The 20,883-nt window shown below is 38.6% G+C and overlaps 1 protein-coding gene across 1 annotated transcript in view; it reads left to right on the top strand.

The window, feature by feature from the left end:
- Nucleotides 1-20,883, top strand: part of LOC107282598 (inactive phospholipase C-like protein 2) — a 54,855-nt gene that overhangs the window by 25,577 nt on the left and 8,395 nt on the right. Inside the window, exons 2-5 of the mRNA XM_029283048.1 lie at nt 12,066-14,552; nt 17,443-17,652; nt 19,316-19,391; nt 19,907-20,016. Of these exons, the coding sequence (XP_029138881.1) occupies nt 12,066-14,552; nt 17,443-17,652; nt 19,316-19,391; nt 19,907-20,016 (2,883 nt within the window). The remainder of the gene's footprint in view (nt 1-12,065; nt 14,553-17,442; nt 17,653-19,315; nt 19,392-19,906; nt 20,017-20,883) is intronic.

Below are 20,883 nucleotides of genomic sequence, written 5' to 3'. Positions count from 1 at the left end.
ACCCGGCGGGCAGATGTCTACCAGTGGTACTCCACCTTCTACGCCCAGCCAGGTCTCAGTAATACCTGCCAGGTCCGCGCCCCCCTCCAAGATAAGATCTTGTATGAGGGGGGCCTTATTTACCACGGACCTGGCATTACATAACATCAGCCGATGGTCCCGGGCCGGAGGGTCTAAGTCTCCTGGAAACCGAGTGGAGGCCTGAGGACCGGAGCGCCCACAAGCTTGTAAATAGCGTGTGCGTGCTCCCCCAACCTGATATGGTCCTCTGCTCCCGCCATATCTGCCTCTCCCACTGACCGTACTAATTCCTCCCTCCTCCCTCAACCCCCCAACCTCCCCCCCCACCCTTTCTACACCGCAACCCCAAGACATGGCTGGTCCTGACCTAAGGGGAACCTCCCCCCTCCCATCCACCCTGTCTGGCCTTTTTTTTATTGGGAATCATACCTTCCTGGCTCTAATTTTACTTTACTTTGTGTTCCTTCTCCTCCACTGTTTTATTACAACACTTCAGGCTAAAGCACCTGTTCTGGTTTTAAAGGCAGGAAAAGTTATTTCTCTTGTACAAACTTCCTGAGGAAGTCTGTATCTAGCCTTACAGCTGGGCTTGTTGGTGAACAAATGTATAGGAAGGGGGTCTCTCTTTAGGAAGTGGTGAAGCTGCTGTTTTCTCATCCCCAACTGCGTGATTGAGGAGCAGCTTGGATTTTAACAAAGCAGCATAATGTAGCATCGCTGGCTTGGGGGTAGGTTTCTGCCTGTTTCTCCAAGAGAGGTTCAAATATGTTTCCTAGGTTGTTTGCATGACATGCTAAGCCACACTGTATTGTGATTTGGTTTATTGTGTGATATGGACTGGTTAAGAATAAAGCTTTAATAACCAGTTTATTATAGCTTTTGCACAGGGGTATCACTTGGCTGACCTTGCCTTGGGCTTGGGAACTAAACAGATCAGGGCCCAAATGTATTTGGAGGGGAAACATCGGGGCTGTAGGCTGATCTGGAAAACTAAAGAAAAAAATCATCTTGGCAGAGGGCAGTGGCAAACCTTTTCTTTACCATTTCTAAGAAAACCACATGGATAGCCTAATCACCAGGCATTGAACTCTAATCAAAGAAAACTTTACATACATAACTAACTTGTTTTAATCTTGTTCAGTATAAACTTGTTTTAATCTTGTTCAGTATGTATTAATCTGAACCCAGATTAATGGTTAGTTTATGATTACTTGATTACCCTGAATACTTTAATAACAACAACTTGAAGTTAAAAATAAACTGCAAAATTAAGACCCCTTTGCAGCTAAGCTTAATATTATTTTTATTTCCTACATTCTAACGTGGATTTCTTTTGGGAGACAAGGATTGAGGAAAGGATTAGCAAAGACTAACTTGCAGACAGTGACTCGGAACTCAGATGTTTGTGGTCTTGTCTATTGTTAGCAAAATGGCAATAATTTTAAGGGAGAGAACACTAGAAGTTGCATTAGTTTGAAGATTGCTGGATTATGTAATCTCTGCATTAGAGGAGGTGGAAGCCAGTGCCTCAGTGGTTAACTTGCCTCTGTATGGGATAGTTGGCTTCTTAATGCTAAACATTATTATTATTATTATTATTATTATTATTATTATTATTATTATTATTATTATTATTATTATTATTATGCAACACAGTTTCTAGCACTTTAGAGAGAAAGTGCATTTTCAAAAAAAAAAAAGGTCGAAATTGCAAGGCTAAACTATGGTAACATGGAGATCAAAATGGGAAGGATGGAGAAAATCCACATTCTATGACTTAAGCTTTATCTTAACCCAGAAATGAGATAGGGATAGGATTTAATTAATGAATTGGGGAAAGGATAGTCAACAAATGGGCAATGTAAGACAATTTGATAAATATAGAAGCAAAGTTTCCTGGGATTCTTTTTAACTAGAGAAGCCAAAACTTGAACCAGAGTCCAACCATTGCTAGGATGATGGGAAGGAGAAGCAATCTTCAGTTCTCTGCTAGGAGGCCTTGCCAAGTCCTTCAGCCCAGCAGTTTGTTTGTTCGTTTATTACATTTGTATACTGCCCATCTCACCAAGATCTGATCCCAGGCAGCTTACAACCAAGTGAAAAACAGCAAGATAAAATATAAAATAAAATAAAACGTTAAGTAAAATATTAAATATTAACATTAAAATTGACTTAACATTTACAAAAATGGCAAGCAAGGGATTCACACAGAGTGTAATTGTAATCTTATCTCAGTCCATTAAGCCCTGAGAGTCAAGTCCTTGTTTTGTTTTGTTTTGTTTTGTTTAGAAAACCTGGAAAATAATGCAAACCTAACAGTTTGAAAGCAAGCAAATGAGAGTAGATAAATAGGTACCACTTCAGTGGGAAGGTTACAGCGTTTGGTGTGCCTTGACATATAGTGGCTACGGAAGTATTTCCAGGCAACACCGGCTCCCTCAGCCAAGAAACAGAGATGAGCAGCTCCCCCTAGAGCAGGGGTAGGCAACCCTGGCTCTTTTATGACTCATGGACTTCAACTCCCAGAATTCCTGAGCCAGCACAGCTGGCTCAGGAATTCTGGGAGTTGAAGTCCACGAGTCATAAAAGAGCCAAGGTTGCCTACCCCTGCCCTAGAGTCAGAAACAATGGGGGAAACCTTTACCTTTACTTTTAGATAATAATGATGATGGCGAGGGTGAAGATACAGATGATGACCTGTATCACCTAAATTAGTGGTTGTCAAACATTTGGGTCTTTGCATTCTTTAAAACGATTGAGGACCCCAAAGAACCTCTATCTATTATTACTGATAGGGTTATATCTACTATTTACTGTACTTTATTTGAAACTAAATCTGAGAAATGTTGAAATATTTATTTGCCTTCCTGGGCCTCTTAAAAAAGGTTTGGGGCCCCCAGGAGCCCCCAGACCTCACTTTGAGAACTGTTGATCTAAATATCTGTTATTTCTATTGAGCATGTTTAGCCAAGACAGTTGCTGAGGAATGCCAGACCATCACAGGTAAAAAAAAAAAAAAGATATTTACTTGTTTTCCCATTAAAAAAAAAACTCTGGGTATTTTAACAAGTTTAAAAACTGTACAGTAAATTAAAACAAAATAAAGCTTGAATAAAAAGAGCTTAACAAGAAAGAAATCATCATCAATTTATACAAATGTCCAACTCAAAGGATGGGATGCCATTGCTTATGGGAAGAACCAGGTCTTCAAAGCTTTTTTTTTAAAAAAACAGGCATATTTGGGGACATGCAGATCTTAAAGGGAATAAGTTCCAGAATATAAGTGCATTGACAAAAAAAAAAAACATACCACTTGTGTCCTGTCAGATGGCATTGTTTAATGGACAGACCTGAAACATGCCATGACAACGATGATGATAAGAAGAGGAGGGGGAAGTAAGTCGGCATCTTATAAATATAAATGTAAGACTAAAAATCAGTGCATGTATAGCTGAAAGCAAATTCTGTTCCTTAATAGCAAGGGTATTAAACCTTTTGGTTTGTTTTTACAGAGCTTTTACAGTACAGTAGCTGATTGTTATTATAACAGTTTTTCATTGTTGCTTTTGTTTTATTACTGCTAGCTTCCCAGGTTGTGCTAATGAGATTGGTGGCCCAATAAATAGTTTAAATATATAAGCAAATTAAATAAAAAATATGGTGTTTAATGAGAGTAAAAACCAGTAGAGCAGTGTTTTTCAAACTTGGCAACTTTAAGATATATGGACTTCCAACTCCCAGAATTCTCCAGTCAGCCTGCTAGCTGGGAAATTCTGGAAGCTGAAGTCCATGCACTTTTAAGTTGCCAAATTTGAATGGTACAGCAACAGAGAGAGATGTGGATAAGGAGAGAACTGAGTATGCAGTAGAAGCATTTTCACCAACAGCTGCCCTGCTCCCCCATCTTTACTTTCAAAATCTCCAACATCCCTTGCGTGAAATCTTCCTTTGCTAACCTAGTGCTCTTCAGATATGTTGATATCAGAGTTCCTTGAGTTTGGAATTCTGGGAGTTGCAGTCCCATCCCTTCTGGAGGATACTAAATTGCAGAAGGCTGCACTAAGTTTCCATAACTGTTTGAGGCAAAAGGCAATGAATCAAATGATGATCTTGAATTTTTATGATGTTCTGGCATTTCAACTCAATTACTCTTTGTGGTTTCTATCTGAATATTAAAACTTTCAGAGTTAAACTCACCCTAGGTTCAACTCTGGTTTAAAAAGCAAAAACAAAAGATTGTACAGTAGATTTAAATAACTCTATCAAAGGGCTTAGGGAGCCCCTACAATTAGAGCAAACAAAATTAGAGCTTATGAACAGATTTTTCTTATCAAATAAAAAAAAAATAACATAGTGTACTCCATCTATGATTGAAGTACAAACTCTTATCATTCTCCAAAAATAGGATCTTCACTTCAGAGAGCATTCTCTAGTCAATGTTTTTTTAATGTGTGGGAGCCAAATAGCTCCAGAAATATTCATCCACACATTGAGAGTCAAACCCTTTTCTCTTTCCCATTATTACTGCCAAAAGTTGATGAGGTGGAAATAGCATCTCCCTTCCTCCATCACCATCCCTTGATCTCTGTCAATTTAGAAACCATCAATTTCTCCTTCTTCCTGTGGTAACCGTAGAGATGGCATGTTATGCAATTGTTATGATGCCTGACTCATCTCTTCCTCCCCTTCTCTCTCAATTTTGTCTTTCCCTTTCTCAGGGTGGTACCATCTTCCCCTCCTAAGATATGGGATTCATAAACATCTCCAGGTGGCCTGGGAAAGGCCCTAGGCTGGCATCATTCCAGTTGTGGGTCAAGGACACAATGCAGCTTTTTCTTCTTTCTTTCTCAAATTATACCCTTGCTACTCCGTCTGGTTTTCACAGTTTTTATTGCCATTGATTGAAACCTCAAACCTCTGGGTTCCAGAATCACCAGTTTATCTGAGGAACAATTGTTCTGTGTGAGCCAGATTCAGCAGTATGTATTCTGTTTGGAACGTGTGGCCACGTATAGAGTTCTTTTCTCCACTTGAACATGTTATAGATACCTCTGCAGTGAGAAAATGATGCTTGCCTCCTCACTTTTCCATATCTGTTTTGCATTTCATAACTGCAGGAGACATGCAGTACCTCTTAGTTGCATATAGGAATCTTAGACTTACAACAGTCTTTTCTAGCCTAACATTTTACATACACAACACACACACACTGATGTATTGCTCTGCTCTTCCCATCATCATCAGTCAGGATGACAGGAAGCGTATGTTAACATTTTGGGAAAGCTGGTTTTCTCACACTTCAAGCTTACTTTTAAAACTGTGTAAAGGCTAATTCAAGGGAGAGTACTAGATGTGCACTAGAATGAACAAGCCAACTTTCTAACTATATGAGATGTTTCAGATGAAGCAGCAATGACTGTGCATTCATGAACTCAGATTCTTAGATTGATGGATTGGTATGTTTGGGAACATAGTCATAATCACAATGCATGAGGGAGGGAAGAAGTAAACTGGTCCCAGTACAGTAAAGACTTGTGATGTGGTGAGAAAAGAAAGTATAGCAGATACCAATTCTGTGCCTTAAACACCAACCAAGTAAGGCATTACAGAGTTTTAGGGCACAGTCTAGCTACATTGGGGTCTTTGTGTTGTGTGTAAGTAAGTACCGGTAAGTACGCATGTACATATGCACCTCAGAGTCATTGTTGATTCCTGATTACTGCCTTTACAAGATTTTTAGGAAGTAGTTTGCCTTTGCCTCCTTTCTAGGGCTGAGAGAGAGAAGCTATCCTAAGGTCACCAAATTGACTTAGTGCCTAAGAAGGGACTAGAACTCATGGCCTCCCATTTTCTAACTAGATGCTTTAACTACTATATCAAATTGGCTCTCATCCAGAAATACTTTATTATGTATTATTTAATTTTACCCTTTCAACAGTCTTGTGGGGCAAGTTAGGCTAAGAAAGAAAGATTGGGTGGAAATTACCTACTCTAGTAAACTAAATTGCTAAATGGGTATTTCGAACCTAGATCTTTCCTGTCTAGCACATCAAACAATAGATCCGAAGTGCCTATTTAGAGATATCTGTGATTTTTCTCTACAAATATTCATGTGCTTCTTTCCCAGGATGGCAAAGTGAAATGTCATCTAAAAAAATCAGCTTGGCTTTCTGCCCCATTGACATTGCTGGTGTGTGGCTGCCAATAGTTAGAACAGGTTTGGTGGGTTCCTGGGTGGCTGCAATCACAGTGACTTGAGAAAACGAGGGAGGGTGGCCATTGCTTCTAGTGGCCCTCAGCATTGGCTCTCTGGTTTTCCTGTTAATAAATTTCCCCTCTCAGCAGCCAATTGCAATCTGGGACAGCAGCCAGTTTTGTCCTTTTGCTTATTAATCATAGTTGAACATTGGCTCCATATGCTGTATGAAGAAGAAAAGCTTCATTCATAGAGCATTTTTAATAAGTGATGCTCTTCAAATACTTTATTAAGTTGGCCTTTGTGCAAGTCCTGTGGCATGGATGTATGATAGTGTTTGTTTATTAAATTTATATAGCCACCCATTAGACAGCCATAACTCTTTCAAAGTTAAACATCCACAAAACAATACAAGAATTAATAAATTATTAAAAGCAATAAAACTCTTAAAACAACAAAAATGTAACCTGTGAGAGACCTCATTCATTTTCCTGAAATGGCAGCAATTTAGCTGGCTCTCTAGTAATGTCACTGAATCCCAAGATTATTTGGCAAACCCATGTCTTTAGGTTCTTCCAAAAGGTCAGCAAAGTAGTCTCAGTCTCAGTCTCACCTCAGGGGAGAGGATGTTCTGAAGGGACGGAGCTGTGATAGAAAAAGCTCTTTTCCTGTGTCCCATCAGGAACATGTTGATCTACAACATGTGTTTTTTCTGCTGAATTGAGGGGATGGGTGGATGAAATCAGAGTAAGGCAGTCTCTCAAATATTTCAGCCCTAGGCCATGTCGGGCTTTATAAGCCATCACCAGCACCTTGATTTGAATTTGGAAGTGTACCCATTTTACCGACAATGATATTGCACAATGAGAAAATGCTGCCCAGCTGTCCAAAATATGACGGAAAAAAAATACCATTAATTTTCAGATACCCAGATGAAATCAGGGGTGACCTTAACCATCTTGTGATGCCCTTGAAGATAAGATGTTAAAACAATTGAAGACTTCTATATGTGTATAAATACTGATTTTTTAAAACAATTAAAGAAAACAAAACATTGCCTTTTAGTGATTCAGACTATTGAGCTAAGACTTTGGGCCTGGATGTTTTTGCAGGATCACCTTCTTCAATAATTTCTGCCTTTTGTATAAGATCAGACAGGATTAACATACTATGAGTCCTGTCAACAAAACAATGACAACTTATGGAAGCCCATGGATATATGTTACCTATTACTGTATCAGCCATCTGCAACCTTATATCCAGTCCAATCCAAACCAAAGTCTGTATTGCCCTGAGTCTGCTGTTATTTAGGAAGGCCTTAAAAACCCAGGTGATTTGGCAGGAATTGGGCCAAGACAGTTTGTGGCCCCATTGGAATGTTAGCAAATTGTTGTGTTTCTCATCCCTTTGAATAGTTGTTTTATCATTTCTTTTTCTTTGCTATTATGGTGTTTTCAGTCCTAGTTGTATACTGCCTTGAATCTTTGAACTGCCTTAAATAAATCATTTTGCAACTGGGTAGTCTTAGAAATTGAATTAATAATTAAAATAAATCCATATATCCAAGCAACGTTAACACTGATTGTTAACAGCTTGTGTAAGCTTCAGGCCAGAGTTTTTGCAGTCCAGTCTAGAGATGCCCAGGTATGTTTGACATGCTGGTCAAAAGCCCTTTATTGCCTTGATGGGTGTGCAGATCTTGGATTGAAGCACGGCTTTTTAGCATCAGTTTAACTCTAAAGTAAATAGGATTTTTCTCTCTCTGCTGGTCAAGGCATGAGTAAGTGGAGTGAATGCTCACAAAAGATTCAGATTGAAATGGCTGGATGTGATTGCTTCTTTCTTACATTCCATTACCCCAATCCTGAGCACTGAGATATTTATTGCAACTCTTTGCAAGATTGTAATCAGTTTACAACAGTGTGTGTAAAGGAGACACTTGAATATCCTCTAGACAAACAAATCCATTGTTTGAATTAGTGCTTCCCTACGACCTTTGCACATTTGAGTAGTTTCTTGTTAATCTTCGGAGTGGGTCAGAAAACAGAATAATTTGGAAAATGGGGGAGCAAGCTCAATAATCTTAAGAAACTGCATGGAAGGAAAATATATGGACCCTGAGCTAGCTGAACTTGAATTTTAGATCATTTTTAAAATATGAATGATGCTTTAGCTTTGTCATCAATGCATATTTTTGTTTAACCTCGGATAGGATATATATACAAACATAGTCTAACTTGCAACAGTTGATTGTGCTTTAAACCCATCCATCTCCAATTGGTCTAGTTGGTGACTGAATCACAATTCCTTGGACTGAATTATTTGAACAGCTTATCTCTGTCCTTGAAATGTGTTGATTTGTTGTATTTTCCTTTTACAAAATAGGTTTGTCTCCCACTGGATTTGAGTCAGTTTTTTTTAAAAAAAGTTATCTTTTAAATTTACTATTAGACGGGTATTCAGCTGATGCCACATTTTATTTCTGCCTCATTTGCTATTATAGTCTAGCTTTTACTTTAAAATATAAAACAAAACAAAATGTAATTTCTATGAAATATAAAGGGAAGTCAAAGTGGCTACAAAGTGGAAATTGCTTATGTATCACAGCTTCTGTAGCTTCACTTACATTTTTCACTTCTTAGAGGCTCAGTTTATTTGGCGAAAAAGAAGAAGAAAAAGAACAACTACACACACACACACACACACACACACACAGTGGTTCTGAGCCCATTGGACTGTCATGGGCTCAGTTTGCTGGGATATCTAGTTTCCACAACGAAGGAGCAAAATCCAATGACTCAGTAGTTAACGTGAGGGGTCTGGGCAATGAATGGCAGATTCATTGCCCAGCCTAATTAATGCCAACTGTAGCTTAAAGTCTTTCCCACTTCTACCTTATGATGCTATAAACATCCTCTGGCAATATTTTTATTCTTCCATGTGCCCATGATGTGAGCAGCTTTAAGCCTGGTAAGCTTTACTAGAGTTAAACTACTGTTTTCCCCTTGATAGCATCTGGCAGTTTACAGTGTGTACAATCTGCCAAACTTTGTAGTGGTATAGTCAGTGTGAGGGATGGGATGAGCTCTGTACTTATCAGTTACTTCAGGCTGGTGCTTATAAGCCTCTGCCCCTTGGTTCTGATCATCTCCTCTGGCAACTCAGTGCAATCTGTTGATTCATTATATGGGTAAATTGGGAGGAAGAGTTAAAATCTTTCTCTGGATTTGAAAGAACTGGCTCATAGTTTGTTTATCTGTGTGCAGTTTTAATTTAAACACTAAACCCATGTTCAAAGCAAACCCTCCAAATAACTGATCCGTGGGGTCTGTGCATTCCCACTTTATCAGGCATCACCACCCATCCACCCACCCACACCCACACACACAGCACTCATTATCTGATATGTGGGCTTGCAAAAATCCTTGGCTTGAAAGATATTAAATCATGCAGGTCTGGCTATCTTTCAAAACTATTTGCCAATCACAACAGTGTGATTGGTGGATGGTTTCCCCCAACTGGTGATGTTCAGAAAAGTGTCTCACAGCTAAGCCCAGAGGGTTTAATCAATAGGTCTGTTTAATACATTCTGGAAACCTAAAATAAGAATAAACGGCCAGAACTGCAGTTACAATGGCAAGACAGAGTTTAACAGTGGAACAGTTGATTTTATGCTGACATTTTTTCTGATGGCTGAAGAATGGAGTCTATAGTACTTTAGTTGAGATGTGGGGAAAATTTTTAGTGTATCATGCAGACAAATCCTGTCGCATTTAAATGTAACTTTAGCAAAAATGGCAAAAGACCCTCACACACCCCCTCCATGTTTTGTTTTGTTACTCACACACCCCCTCCATGTTATGTTTTGTTACTCTTTGCAGTGTTTAGTGAGAGAGGTTCAAAATCCTTCAACATGTAGCTTGAAGCACCCATGTGGAGAAATTGTTTAACCATTATTAAAATGTACCTGGGGTTTCTTTTTAAAAAGTTCAAAGCAGCTAAAAAATAACAATAAAATACTATAATAATATAGTATTGGACAACAAAGATTATGCTTCCTGAACACTTTTGGTTGTATCTTACAGATTTTTGACTGCTAATTATGAAAATAACCTGTAATTTAACCTATCACATACTGTTTTATAGAAATCTTCTGTTTTTACACAATGGTAATGTACATCCTTCAGTACCTGTTGGCTATGCTGTACACAGGAAAGAACATACAAAGACATTGAACTGCTGTTAAAGCATATCCATTACAAACTTCTTTCAGCATACAAAATCACATGCAATGTTCACTGAAGGTTCATTTTCTGCATTCACACTGTACTTCTTTCCTAAAATCTAGGTACAGTCAGTGATGAACATATTGAAAAGTTTTACCAAGACATTGCCACAATGGAAAAACTGTATCAGAACAATCCATCAGTGCTGGCTGACTGTTATTGGCCACAGCAGCGAGATTCATCAGACATTGAATATAAATGTAAACCAGCAGCAAAACACTTTTAGCTTTGTTGAACTCATGCAGCATGTCAGAAACATTATGTGATTAAATACATTAGAGTCATTAAAAGTTAATTTCATATTTCTCAAGATTCCCGTCTGATGCAAACATTTCTGAAATTATATTTGTATTCAATTTGAAGGGGTCTATCATAATCACTGAAAGATCTTCAGGAAGCAAAACTGGAAAAAATAATTAATATAATATAATATAATATAATATAATATAATATAATATAATATAATATAATATAATATAATATAATATAATATAATATAATATAATTATAATATTATAATATAATATAATATAATATAATATAGTAATATAATAATATAGTAATAATATAATATAATATAATATATAATATAATTAATATAATAATATAATATAATAAATATAATATAATATAATATAATATAATATAATATAATATATAATATAATATAATATAATATAATATAATATAATATAATATAATATAATATAATATAATATAATATAATATAATAGCATAATTCTAATCATATATCAAACAACTGAGTAATGAGTTAAAATAGCCCTCACAGTAGGGTAGATCCAAAATCAAGATTGGTGTCGCTCTGTCCACATAATATACAACATTTAATATATTTAGGATTTAGGCCTCAGTAGACTTTTTTGAGAAATCATCTCTCAGATTTGTCATCCCTCTCCTCTTCTTCCATACTGTCTGCTATTTTTCATTCCATTCTGTCAATTCCAGCCATAGTCCCCAAACTGGTCTTCCGGTTGAACCATCAGGAAGGAAGAGGGGAAGGAAAGAGCAGAATAGTCGGATGTAGGTATATTTAGCACCAGGAATGGGCTTTATTTGGCCCCTGTACTTTGGGAGTGGGCCTTATCTAATGAGGTAAGGTTAAACATGATCACATTGAGAAAAAAACCTGCTTCTCCTTTCCTGCTTAATGGGGGTCTCTTCCATGGTTCTCTCAACCTGAATGAAGCAACAATTAAAAAAAATATGCCAGTCATTCTGTCTTCATTTGTAATGTAGATCAATACTGAGATTTTTTTAAAAAAAACTATTGACAACCTCCTTGTTTCTTCTTCTTACATGGTTTGCATGTCCTGTATTGTTTTCCTTGAGGTAATCTCTTCACTCTGGCTTAAGGCCTTTCTCTGCCTTCCAAGTCACATTGCTATAACAGGAAGCCATAGTGGATGGTGGAATTCAGAATGAAGCCAAATATTTCTTCCTTTCTTCCTCATCTTTTTTTATTATTTTGCCCCTTTAAAAAAAAGAGGCATTACCCTCCATTGCATTTCCTGATTTATCTGTTCTCCTTCCTATTCTTGCAGGATGTATCCCGCCAGCGCCGTATGCAGCCCCAGAAGAAGAAGACAGTCTCCTTCAGCACCATGCCTAGCAATCGCAAGCTTAACAGCACAGCAGCCTGCATCTCTTTCATGCTGGAGGGCTGTGAGATGAAAAAAGTGCGTTCTAACTCCCGCATGTACAGCCGATTCTTTGTACTGGACCCAGACCTACGTTTCATGCACTGGGAACCATCCAAGAAGGACTCTGAGAAAGCCAAAATCGAAATCAAGTCAATCAGGGAAGTGCGAGTTGGGAAAAAAACTCCTGTGCTGCGTTCCAATGGCCTCTCGGACCAGTTCCCAGATGAATGTGCATTCTCCATAATTTATGGAGAGAACTATGAATCCCTTGACCTGGTGGCAAGCTCTGCTGATGTGGTGAATGCTTGGGTGATGGGGCTGCGATATTTGGCCTCATATGGGAAGCACACCCCGGATGAGGCTCCTGAGACTGGTTATCCAAATCCCCGCACCTCCTGGATCTCTTCTGTCTTTGACATTGCAGATCTAGAAAAAGAAGGTCAAATCCCAGTTTCTCGTGCTGTGCAGCTCATTCGTGCTCTCAACCCTGGCATGAAGGCCTCAACAATTGAGCTGAAGTTCAAAGAGCTCCAGAAAGCAGACAGTAAGCGACTTGGAGAGGAGGTGAACTGTCAAATCTTCATAAAGGCATATTGTGAGCTATGTACCAGGCCTGATGTATTTTTCCTTTTGGTTCAGTTTTCCAGCAATAAAGAATACATGGGTCTGAGGGATCTGATGAGTTTCTTAGAGGCAGAACAGGGTATGGAAGAAATAACCGAAGATATGTGCATGGAAATCATTGCCAAATATGAGCCATCCAAGGAGGGTCGGGGAAAGGGCTACTTGGCCATTGATGGCTTCACTCGCTACCTCCTTTCAGCTGATTGTGACATATTTGACCCACAGCACCGGAAGGTGTGCCAGGACATGAATCAGCCACTTTCCCATTACTTCATTAGCTCTGCACATGGAGCATGCTTGGCTGAGGACAGCTGCTTCTGGGGAGGCTCCACTTCAGACATTGGGGGTTATGTGGCAGCCCTTAAGGCTGGTTGCCGTAGCTTGGAACTTGTGGTTTGCGATGGTTCATCTGGTGAGCCTGTGGTTGGTGCAGGGAGCCGTTTGGCCTTCTCTAGAGTGGTGGTTGCTGTTGCTGAACATGCCTTTGAGTCCTCCAAGTTTCCACTTATCCTGTGTCTCTCAGTGCACTGCTGTGTTGCTCAGCAGAGGCTCATGGCTGAGTATCTGAGGAAGACTTTTGGGGATAAGCTGTACTTGACACCTCCAAACCCAAATGAAACCTACTTGCCATCTCCGGAAAGACTCAAGGGATACATCCTCATAAAAAGCCGGAAGCTTCTTCCAAACTGTCAGTCAAGTGAGGGAGATGTATCTGACGATGATGAGGCCTCAGAGCTAGGCCTCCCACTTTCTGAAGGGGACAGAGAGCATCCCCGCTCTCAGCGCATCTTGTGCCGTGAACTTTCAGATCTCGTCAGCCTGTGCCAGACTGTGTCTTTCCAAAGCTTTGAGACCTCTCGGCGGAGCCAGTGTTATTGGGAGGTGTGCTCTTTCAGTGAGGTGGAGGCTGGACGTTATGCCAATGAGGAGCCAGAGGACTTTGTGGCCTACAACAAGCGCTTCCTGTCACGAGTTTATCCCAGCCCCATGCGCATTGATGCCAGCAACATGAACCCTCAGGACTTCTGGAAATGTGGCTGCCAGATGGTGGCCATGAACTACCAGACACCTGGTCTCATGATAGATCTGAATGCCGGCTGGTTCCGTCAGAATGGGGGTTGTGGCTATGTGCTCCGCCCAGCAATTATGCGTGAGGAGATATCTTACTTCAGTGCAAACACCAAGGATACCTTACCTGGCATTTCAGCCCAGTTATTGCATCTCAAAGTCATTAGTGGTCAGAATCTGCCTAAACCCAAAGGATCTGGAGCCAAGGGAGATGTGGTAGAGCCATACGTCTGCGTTGAGATGCATGGCATTCCTGCTGACTGTGCAGAAAAGCGCACCAAAACAGTGCTGCAGAGCGGAGATAACCCTGTTTTTGAGGAGACCCTGGACTTCCAGGTTAATCTCCCGGAGCTAGCCATTCTCCGGTTCATGGTGCTTGATGACGATTATATTGGAGATGAGTTCATTGCTCAATATACCATCCCCTTTGAGTGTCTCCAGACAGGCTATCGTCACGTGCCTCTTCAATCTGTGTCCGGTGAGCCACTCCCCAATGCTACTTTGTTCGTGCATATGGCCATCACCAACCGGCGGGGAGGAGGCAAAGCACAGCGACGGGGGCTCTCAGGGCGTAAGGGACGGCACATGCGGGAGTACACATCCACTAAGGCCACGGGAATCAAGGCCATTGATGAAGTATTTCGCACAGCTACTCAGCCATTGCGGGAAGCAACAGACTTGCGGGAGAACATGCAGGTATCCAGTTAGTGGGATACAATAACTTAGGCTCCTGAGTTTGGTTGGCAAAATTTTGGAAAAGAGCAAAATATGGCCCCTGGAATTTGAAGTTTTCTGGAAAACCATCTAGTAATCTATTTTCTGTACCACGTTTGTATTCTGAAAGATTTCAAAATGGTAAAGATGAAACATATGAAAATGAAAAATAATTTTAAAAATGAATTTCCTTTAGGAAAATGACTTAAAGGCAAGACCTCTCTTTTCTCCTGGTCTGCACAAAGATGATGGAGACTGACATTTTTTGAGGTTTTGGGGAAATCTTTTGAATATAGATCTGATATTTATTTTTTTTTGCAAAAAGTACTCTGATTGCTTTAATGTAAAAAAAGAAAAAAATGAATAAAAATTTTAAAAAAACTTGCACAAACATTATATTGCATATAAAAAGCTATTTAGCCCATTTTAAGCACATTAAACTTTGATCATATAGAATATGTTGATCAGTCTTTCCAGCACATAAACTACATTCACCTTTTTAAACATATCTCTTCTTTATAATATTATATTAATGAACTTATTGACATAAAACCAAAAGGTATAATAGTGTGACAAACCCTTGTCATAAGAGTAAAGATTCTTTCATCCATTTTATTCTTCTAATAAAGTAAAGAGAACAGTGAACTTCCTTCTTAAACATTCTTTGAAGTGTCTGACAAATATGAAAGAAAATCTGTTGTTGAATTATTTTGTCTTAAAATCACAAGGAACATATTTAATATTCTTTAAAACCTTTAGGCATTGATTTGCTAATTTGGGATATTCTGATTGTTTATTCCAGAGTTCTTGCAAATAACTAATATTGACCTCAGTAATACCCTTTAATTGTTTTATTTTAAAATTCTGCAAATCATTCAAACACATTTTCCTACTGACATTATTTTGGGAGCTCTAGATATTGCTTAGACATAAATCATTTGGATTGAATTATGAAATCAAGAAATGTTTTTAATTGAATAATCAGTCCTTATGTAGCTGTAAACAATACAGATTTCTCTTGCAATAATACATATTGTTTAAAAATTGATTGTCAGTAAGCTGAGCTAGAGTATTCATATCCCTAAATACCCATGGCTTTGGGAAGCAACAATAAATGGTTTATTTACATACAATTTTAAAACGGGGGTGATTTCAGATTCTAAATTTGTCATGCAAATAAGGACTGACATTATGCTCGAGTCACTACAGCTTCCAAATGTGTCTTCTGCAGCCTCTAGTGCAGCACAGAAATACAACACACCTATTGCTAAATGTGGAAGGAAGCCCTGCTATGATATCAGAAGAGTCACATAATAACTTTCTAATCTAGCCCACTGTAGTTTTTTTTTTTAACATGGTCATTTATGTTCCATGGAGAAATTGGAGTCAAAATATATGCTCAGTCATAAAGTTGAAGGTCAGAAAAGTTAAGACCTCCCTCCCCATCATCACATGATAGCCATAAATTAAATAAAGTGTGTTTGTCCTTGTCATAGAAAAAATTCCGAATATCTTATCAATCTGCTTAAAATAACTTGCAGCTATTAGCAGATGAATACCTCTGAGTAAATACATAAATCTTGAGTAATAGTCATTTTTCTTTTTCCATAACTAGGTTTTAACTATTTGTTGATTTTTCATCTGAGATTAAAATATTGATATATTTTTATCCACAAAGAACCTTTTTTAGAATAGTTATTTCCAGATATTTAAAAGAATTGAAGCAACAAATGAAATCCCATTTTTTACAGAAATTTTAAAACCTATAGAGAAGTTTGAGACCTTTTCCAGCAAATTAAATAACTTGATAAATCACTAAACTGTTACATAATAACAATTTGATTATATATGTGTATGTGTGTGTGTATGTATATAAAATTATCAATGACATTAGTAATAAGTTCTTTGTGGTATAGAAATATGTTAAATAATAAAAATACAAGCAAACGTGTACGTGTATAAACCTGAACATACAGGAAAGTTCATATAAAAATATGTATATCAGATCTAAATTTAGCCATACTTGAAATCAGTGATCCTTCTCTTTTGATTAAAACTGAATATAAGTAACTCTTCTTTTCTAATTCTATTTGAATTCTCAGTAGTTTCCCTTTTGCCCCTGCTGGTATTTTTGACTCTACAAGTAGTTCTCAGTTAAGGACGGCAGTTGTGTCCAGAATTTCCATTGCTAAGCAGCATGATCATAAAATGCAATGTCATGCTACTGTAACACTTAGCAATGGCAATTCTGATATGGTTGCCATTGTTAAGTGAATCACTGCAGGTCATTAAGCGAGGATGTCATTGGTTGCCATTTGTGCCCTCCTGCCAGTTTCCCCATTAACTTTGCTTTTCAGAAGCTAGCAGAATAGGCCACCTAGCCAATGTCCGTATCCATGGGCCATTGCAAGGGCCAGATCTCTGAGGACAGATTGTGAGTACCACTCATTCAGCATTGTTGCAAGTTTGAACAGTTGCTGAATTAGTAGTTATTAACTGAGAATCGTCTGTATTTTCATTTTATAGACTGGGAGAAATGAAGTAAAAAGCCAAACAGTTTCAGTTCTGTTGATCTATCTGTGGTCTCAATTCATTGGACCGCCAGATTAGATGCCTGCCTCCCATCTCCACCCCTCACTGCTTTCGTGATAGGTGTGACTATGCTAAAAAAGAATTGTACAGAGTGACTCTGATATTCAGTATGCATCAGAAATTTCTCCCCCAAAAGAGGGGTAAGGTCATGACCTTCATATTTCTAAATCCTTGGGGATGGAGTCATTACAAGTTGCAGTAGAAAATAGTAAACAGAAATGAATGGGGCAGAGTGATGTTCTTCTGAGTTGGTTTTTTTCCCCTCATCCTCTTTTCCTAGAATGCCTTGGTCTCCTTCAAAGAACTGTGTGGCCTAACACCAGCTGCCAACATCAAACAATGCATCTTGAAGCTGGCCACATGGCTTCAGCCCAGCGAGAAGGACAATCCCCCAGCTGTCACCCTCAACCTGGGTGAAGAGTATCCTTCCATGGAGACCCAGGGGCCCGTTCCTGAACTCTTGAGAAAAGTACTTGCTGCCTATGACACTGTGAGTGGAACTGGTGATTGTGCTGATGTCGCCCTGGCCACTGCAGTGAATGCTGGCTTCTTCTTCTTAGTGAATTGCGCTCTATTCTGATAATCCGGCAAATTCACCTTTGTAATAGAAGTCATTTTATAGTAGACCCAGGCAAGCATGGAACACTGGTCTTTAGAACATTTATCTAGCACAAGAATGGAGGGTGAGACTGCTCTTTTTGAGCAACTCCAGACACTTGTCAACCATTCATTGGGAGTTTAAAATATCCACACCTCTCCAAATCAAGCCCAGAAAACAATCTCTTCCTGGATTAGAAAAAACAGCACATTCTTTGTCTCTTCCCATTCTTGAATTCCATTTGTTACTCACTAGTCTTTCTTTCTTATCCTGATCTCCCTCACATGGCTGTTGTAAATATAAAAAAGGGGGTGAGTAGAATGGGAAAATATGTATGATGGTTTGGAGAAATGGGTGCTAAGTTATGAATAAGACACTAAATTATTATGTAAAAATAAGTATAGTTTAAAGTGTATGTGAGAGAGGTCACATTCTTACATATATACAAGCTTCAAAAACTATGCCGTCCTCCTCCCATGTTTATTTTATATGACTCAAGGCAACATATATAATGCTCTCACCTTCTAATTTTCCTACAATAATTTTAATCTAATTAGTATGATTGGGCCAAGAGAAAGTGACTGGGCCAGAGCCACCCAGCCAGCTTTCATATGTAAGGGACTCCAGAACTCACAAACCTCTGGTTTCTTGTCCAGAATCTGAATCTTTAAAATCATAATTCCCATTTTTGGATCCTCAGACATTAGATACTTTCATATATCATATCACTCATAATAATATTTGTTTGAACCCAGAAATTGTGAACTACCATTTATGTCTTACTGTTATGAGAGAAATAAGTCAATGTGGCATGTTTAAGAAAATGTGATATAGTGTGCTACTGTATATGAATCCAGCCATTCTTGGAATACATTTTCCATCATTCTCAGCAATCTAGGCTGGAAATAGCTGGGGAGTTTTGTCTTGTGTTTGAAGTACTTAAAGAAAAATATGGAAGGTTTGCTTGTATTTCCATTGACATTTGACATGGCAAGCCCAAGTTTGGGCTTACTAACACTGTCCATAAAGAAGAGATTGATATAACAGAAAATTTCTTCAAATTAGCAAAATATAAAAAACCAACAATAACAATAATCCTCAATCCCAAAACAACAATACATAGACAATTAACAAAGAGACTAACTTGCGTGAATGGAGATAGTTCACGAAAGGAGATAGTTGGAGTGTGCTTATGGAAAAGCCATTTAATGGTTCAATTAAAGCCCACATTTATCTTCTCTTGGAGAATAAGGGCTCTAAGTAACAGAAGTGTTCCTCAATCTTGGCAACTTGGCAACTGAAGATATATGGACTTCAACTACCAAATTTCTCTGGTAGAATTCTGGAGAATTCTGGGAGTTGATGTCCTCAAATCTGCGAAACACTGGTTCAGAGGGATAGTGAAGCAGTTAAAAATATTATATTGTCTATCCTGTTATAAATGCTAAAATGCAAGGGGAAGGCTGATCCAAAGGCCTCTGAGAGGTTGGGACACTTTACCGGCTATTCTAAATCCATCCAACTATGACACTTTTCTCCCTCATTTAATTTCCAGATGATCCAAACCAGCCGGACGTTAATTGAATCAGCTGATGCTGTTCATGCCAAAATTATTCAGGTGCAACAAGCAGGTAAGAGACGGCATAATATTTAAGTAAATAGACCTCCTTGGTTCCATGTTTTCTAGTATTTTAAGACTCTCTGGTTTCCTTTGTTTTGAATAAGCAGTTCAAGCTTCCTTAATCAATTTGTATGTAGGGGACAAAGCAGGCCAGGATAAGGAAAAACAATTAATACAATTTAAATTGATGAGTAGAAGAATACCCACAATGTTTAATGAAAAGACACATTTTGCATTATAGTATGGTACAACCTAGTATTCCATTTACATTGGACAACAAGCATACTTTTTAAAAATACTGCAAAAAAAATACAGAGCCTATATAGATCTATAGTGAGGTGAGAGTACATAATTGGGCAATGTTAACTTTTATTCTGTTGTTAGCATTCTTGGAACAAGAAAATTTCAAGCCTGAATCAAAGATGTATCATTTGATTGGGAGATGGCAGCAGCCTCTGACACTGTCTGCTTTGTCTCTCCTTCATTCCTTGTGCTGCTCTTGTCTCCTCACCTGAATTTCTCCAGGGATGGGGTTTCATAAAGAATTGCACCGCTTGGAGGCAAAAGAAGGTCTGAAAGGACGGAAGTTACAAAAAGCTCTGGAAAGTTTTGCCTGGAACATCACTGTTCTCAAGGTAATTTGAAGCTGTAGTTTATTGTAATTCCACTATTAAGACTTTAATCGTGAGAAATAAAGTAGAGGAACAAATATTTCGAGGCATGTACAAAATACCCGAACTGAGGTACACTCCACAGCCTGTTGGCAAAATAGGAAGCATTTCTAATTAAAACATAATCCACCAGGATAAAAAAAATGGGTAACTTAAATATAACAGGGATATATTTGCAAACCATCCTCATTCTGGCTCATAATATTTTGCAAAATTCAATGCGTGGAATTCTGCCCTTCACGACAAGTCTGCACATTTCATTGTATGCCTCACAGCTGTTAGAAGAGTCATGGAAATTTTATGAATCAGTGACAACATGGTAAATGGTTGTGTACCAATTGTGCGCATGGATCTGCACTACTCTCAAGGTAGATGAAGCATTGCACTGGGGTGACATAGGCTTTTTCAGGTTAGAAATTATATATCCGTAAGAGTACTCTGGCAAGTCTTGGCATGATTAACAAGCTGCATAACCAAGCATGCTTTCCAGAACATGCCTACCAAAATCTAGAAAAGATTTAAGAACACATTCCTAGATGTTCCTCCCAAATCCTGCTCAGGATATCCCTCCTATCTATAATCTGCAGGAAATCACTGGGTGACATCATTCAACAGCATAGGAAGCAAGTGCAGTTTTACACCTTTTCCCCAGGCCAGACAAGTGATACTATTCTTACCCAGTGCCTAGAGCAGGGGTAGTCAACCTTGGCTCTTTTATGACTCGTGGACTTCAATTCCCAGAATTCCTGGGCCAGCTTAGCTGGCTCAGGAATTCTGGGAGTTGAAGTCCACGAGTCATAAAAGAGCCAAGGTTGACTACCCCTGGCCTTG

Source organism: Protobothrops mucrosquamatus, unplaced genomic scaffold (assembly GCF_001527695.2).
Source record: "Protobothrops mucrosquamatus isolate PMUCROS unplaced genomic scaffold, P.Mucros_1.0 scaffold10, whole genome shotgun sequence".
Classification (NCBI taxonomy): Eukaryota; Metazoa; Chordata; class Lepidosauria; order Squamata; family Viperidae; genus Protobothrops; species Protobothrops mucrosquamatus.
This window is presented reverse-complemented; position numbering and strand designations above follow the sequence as displayed.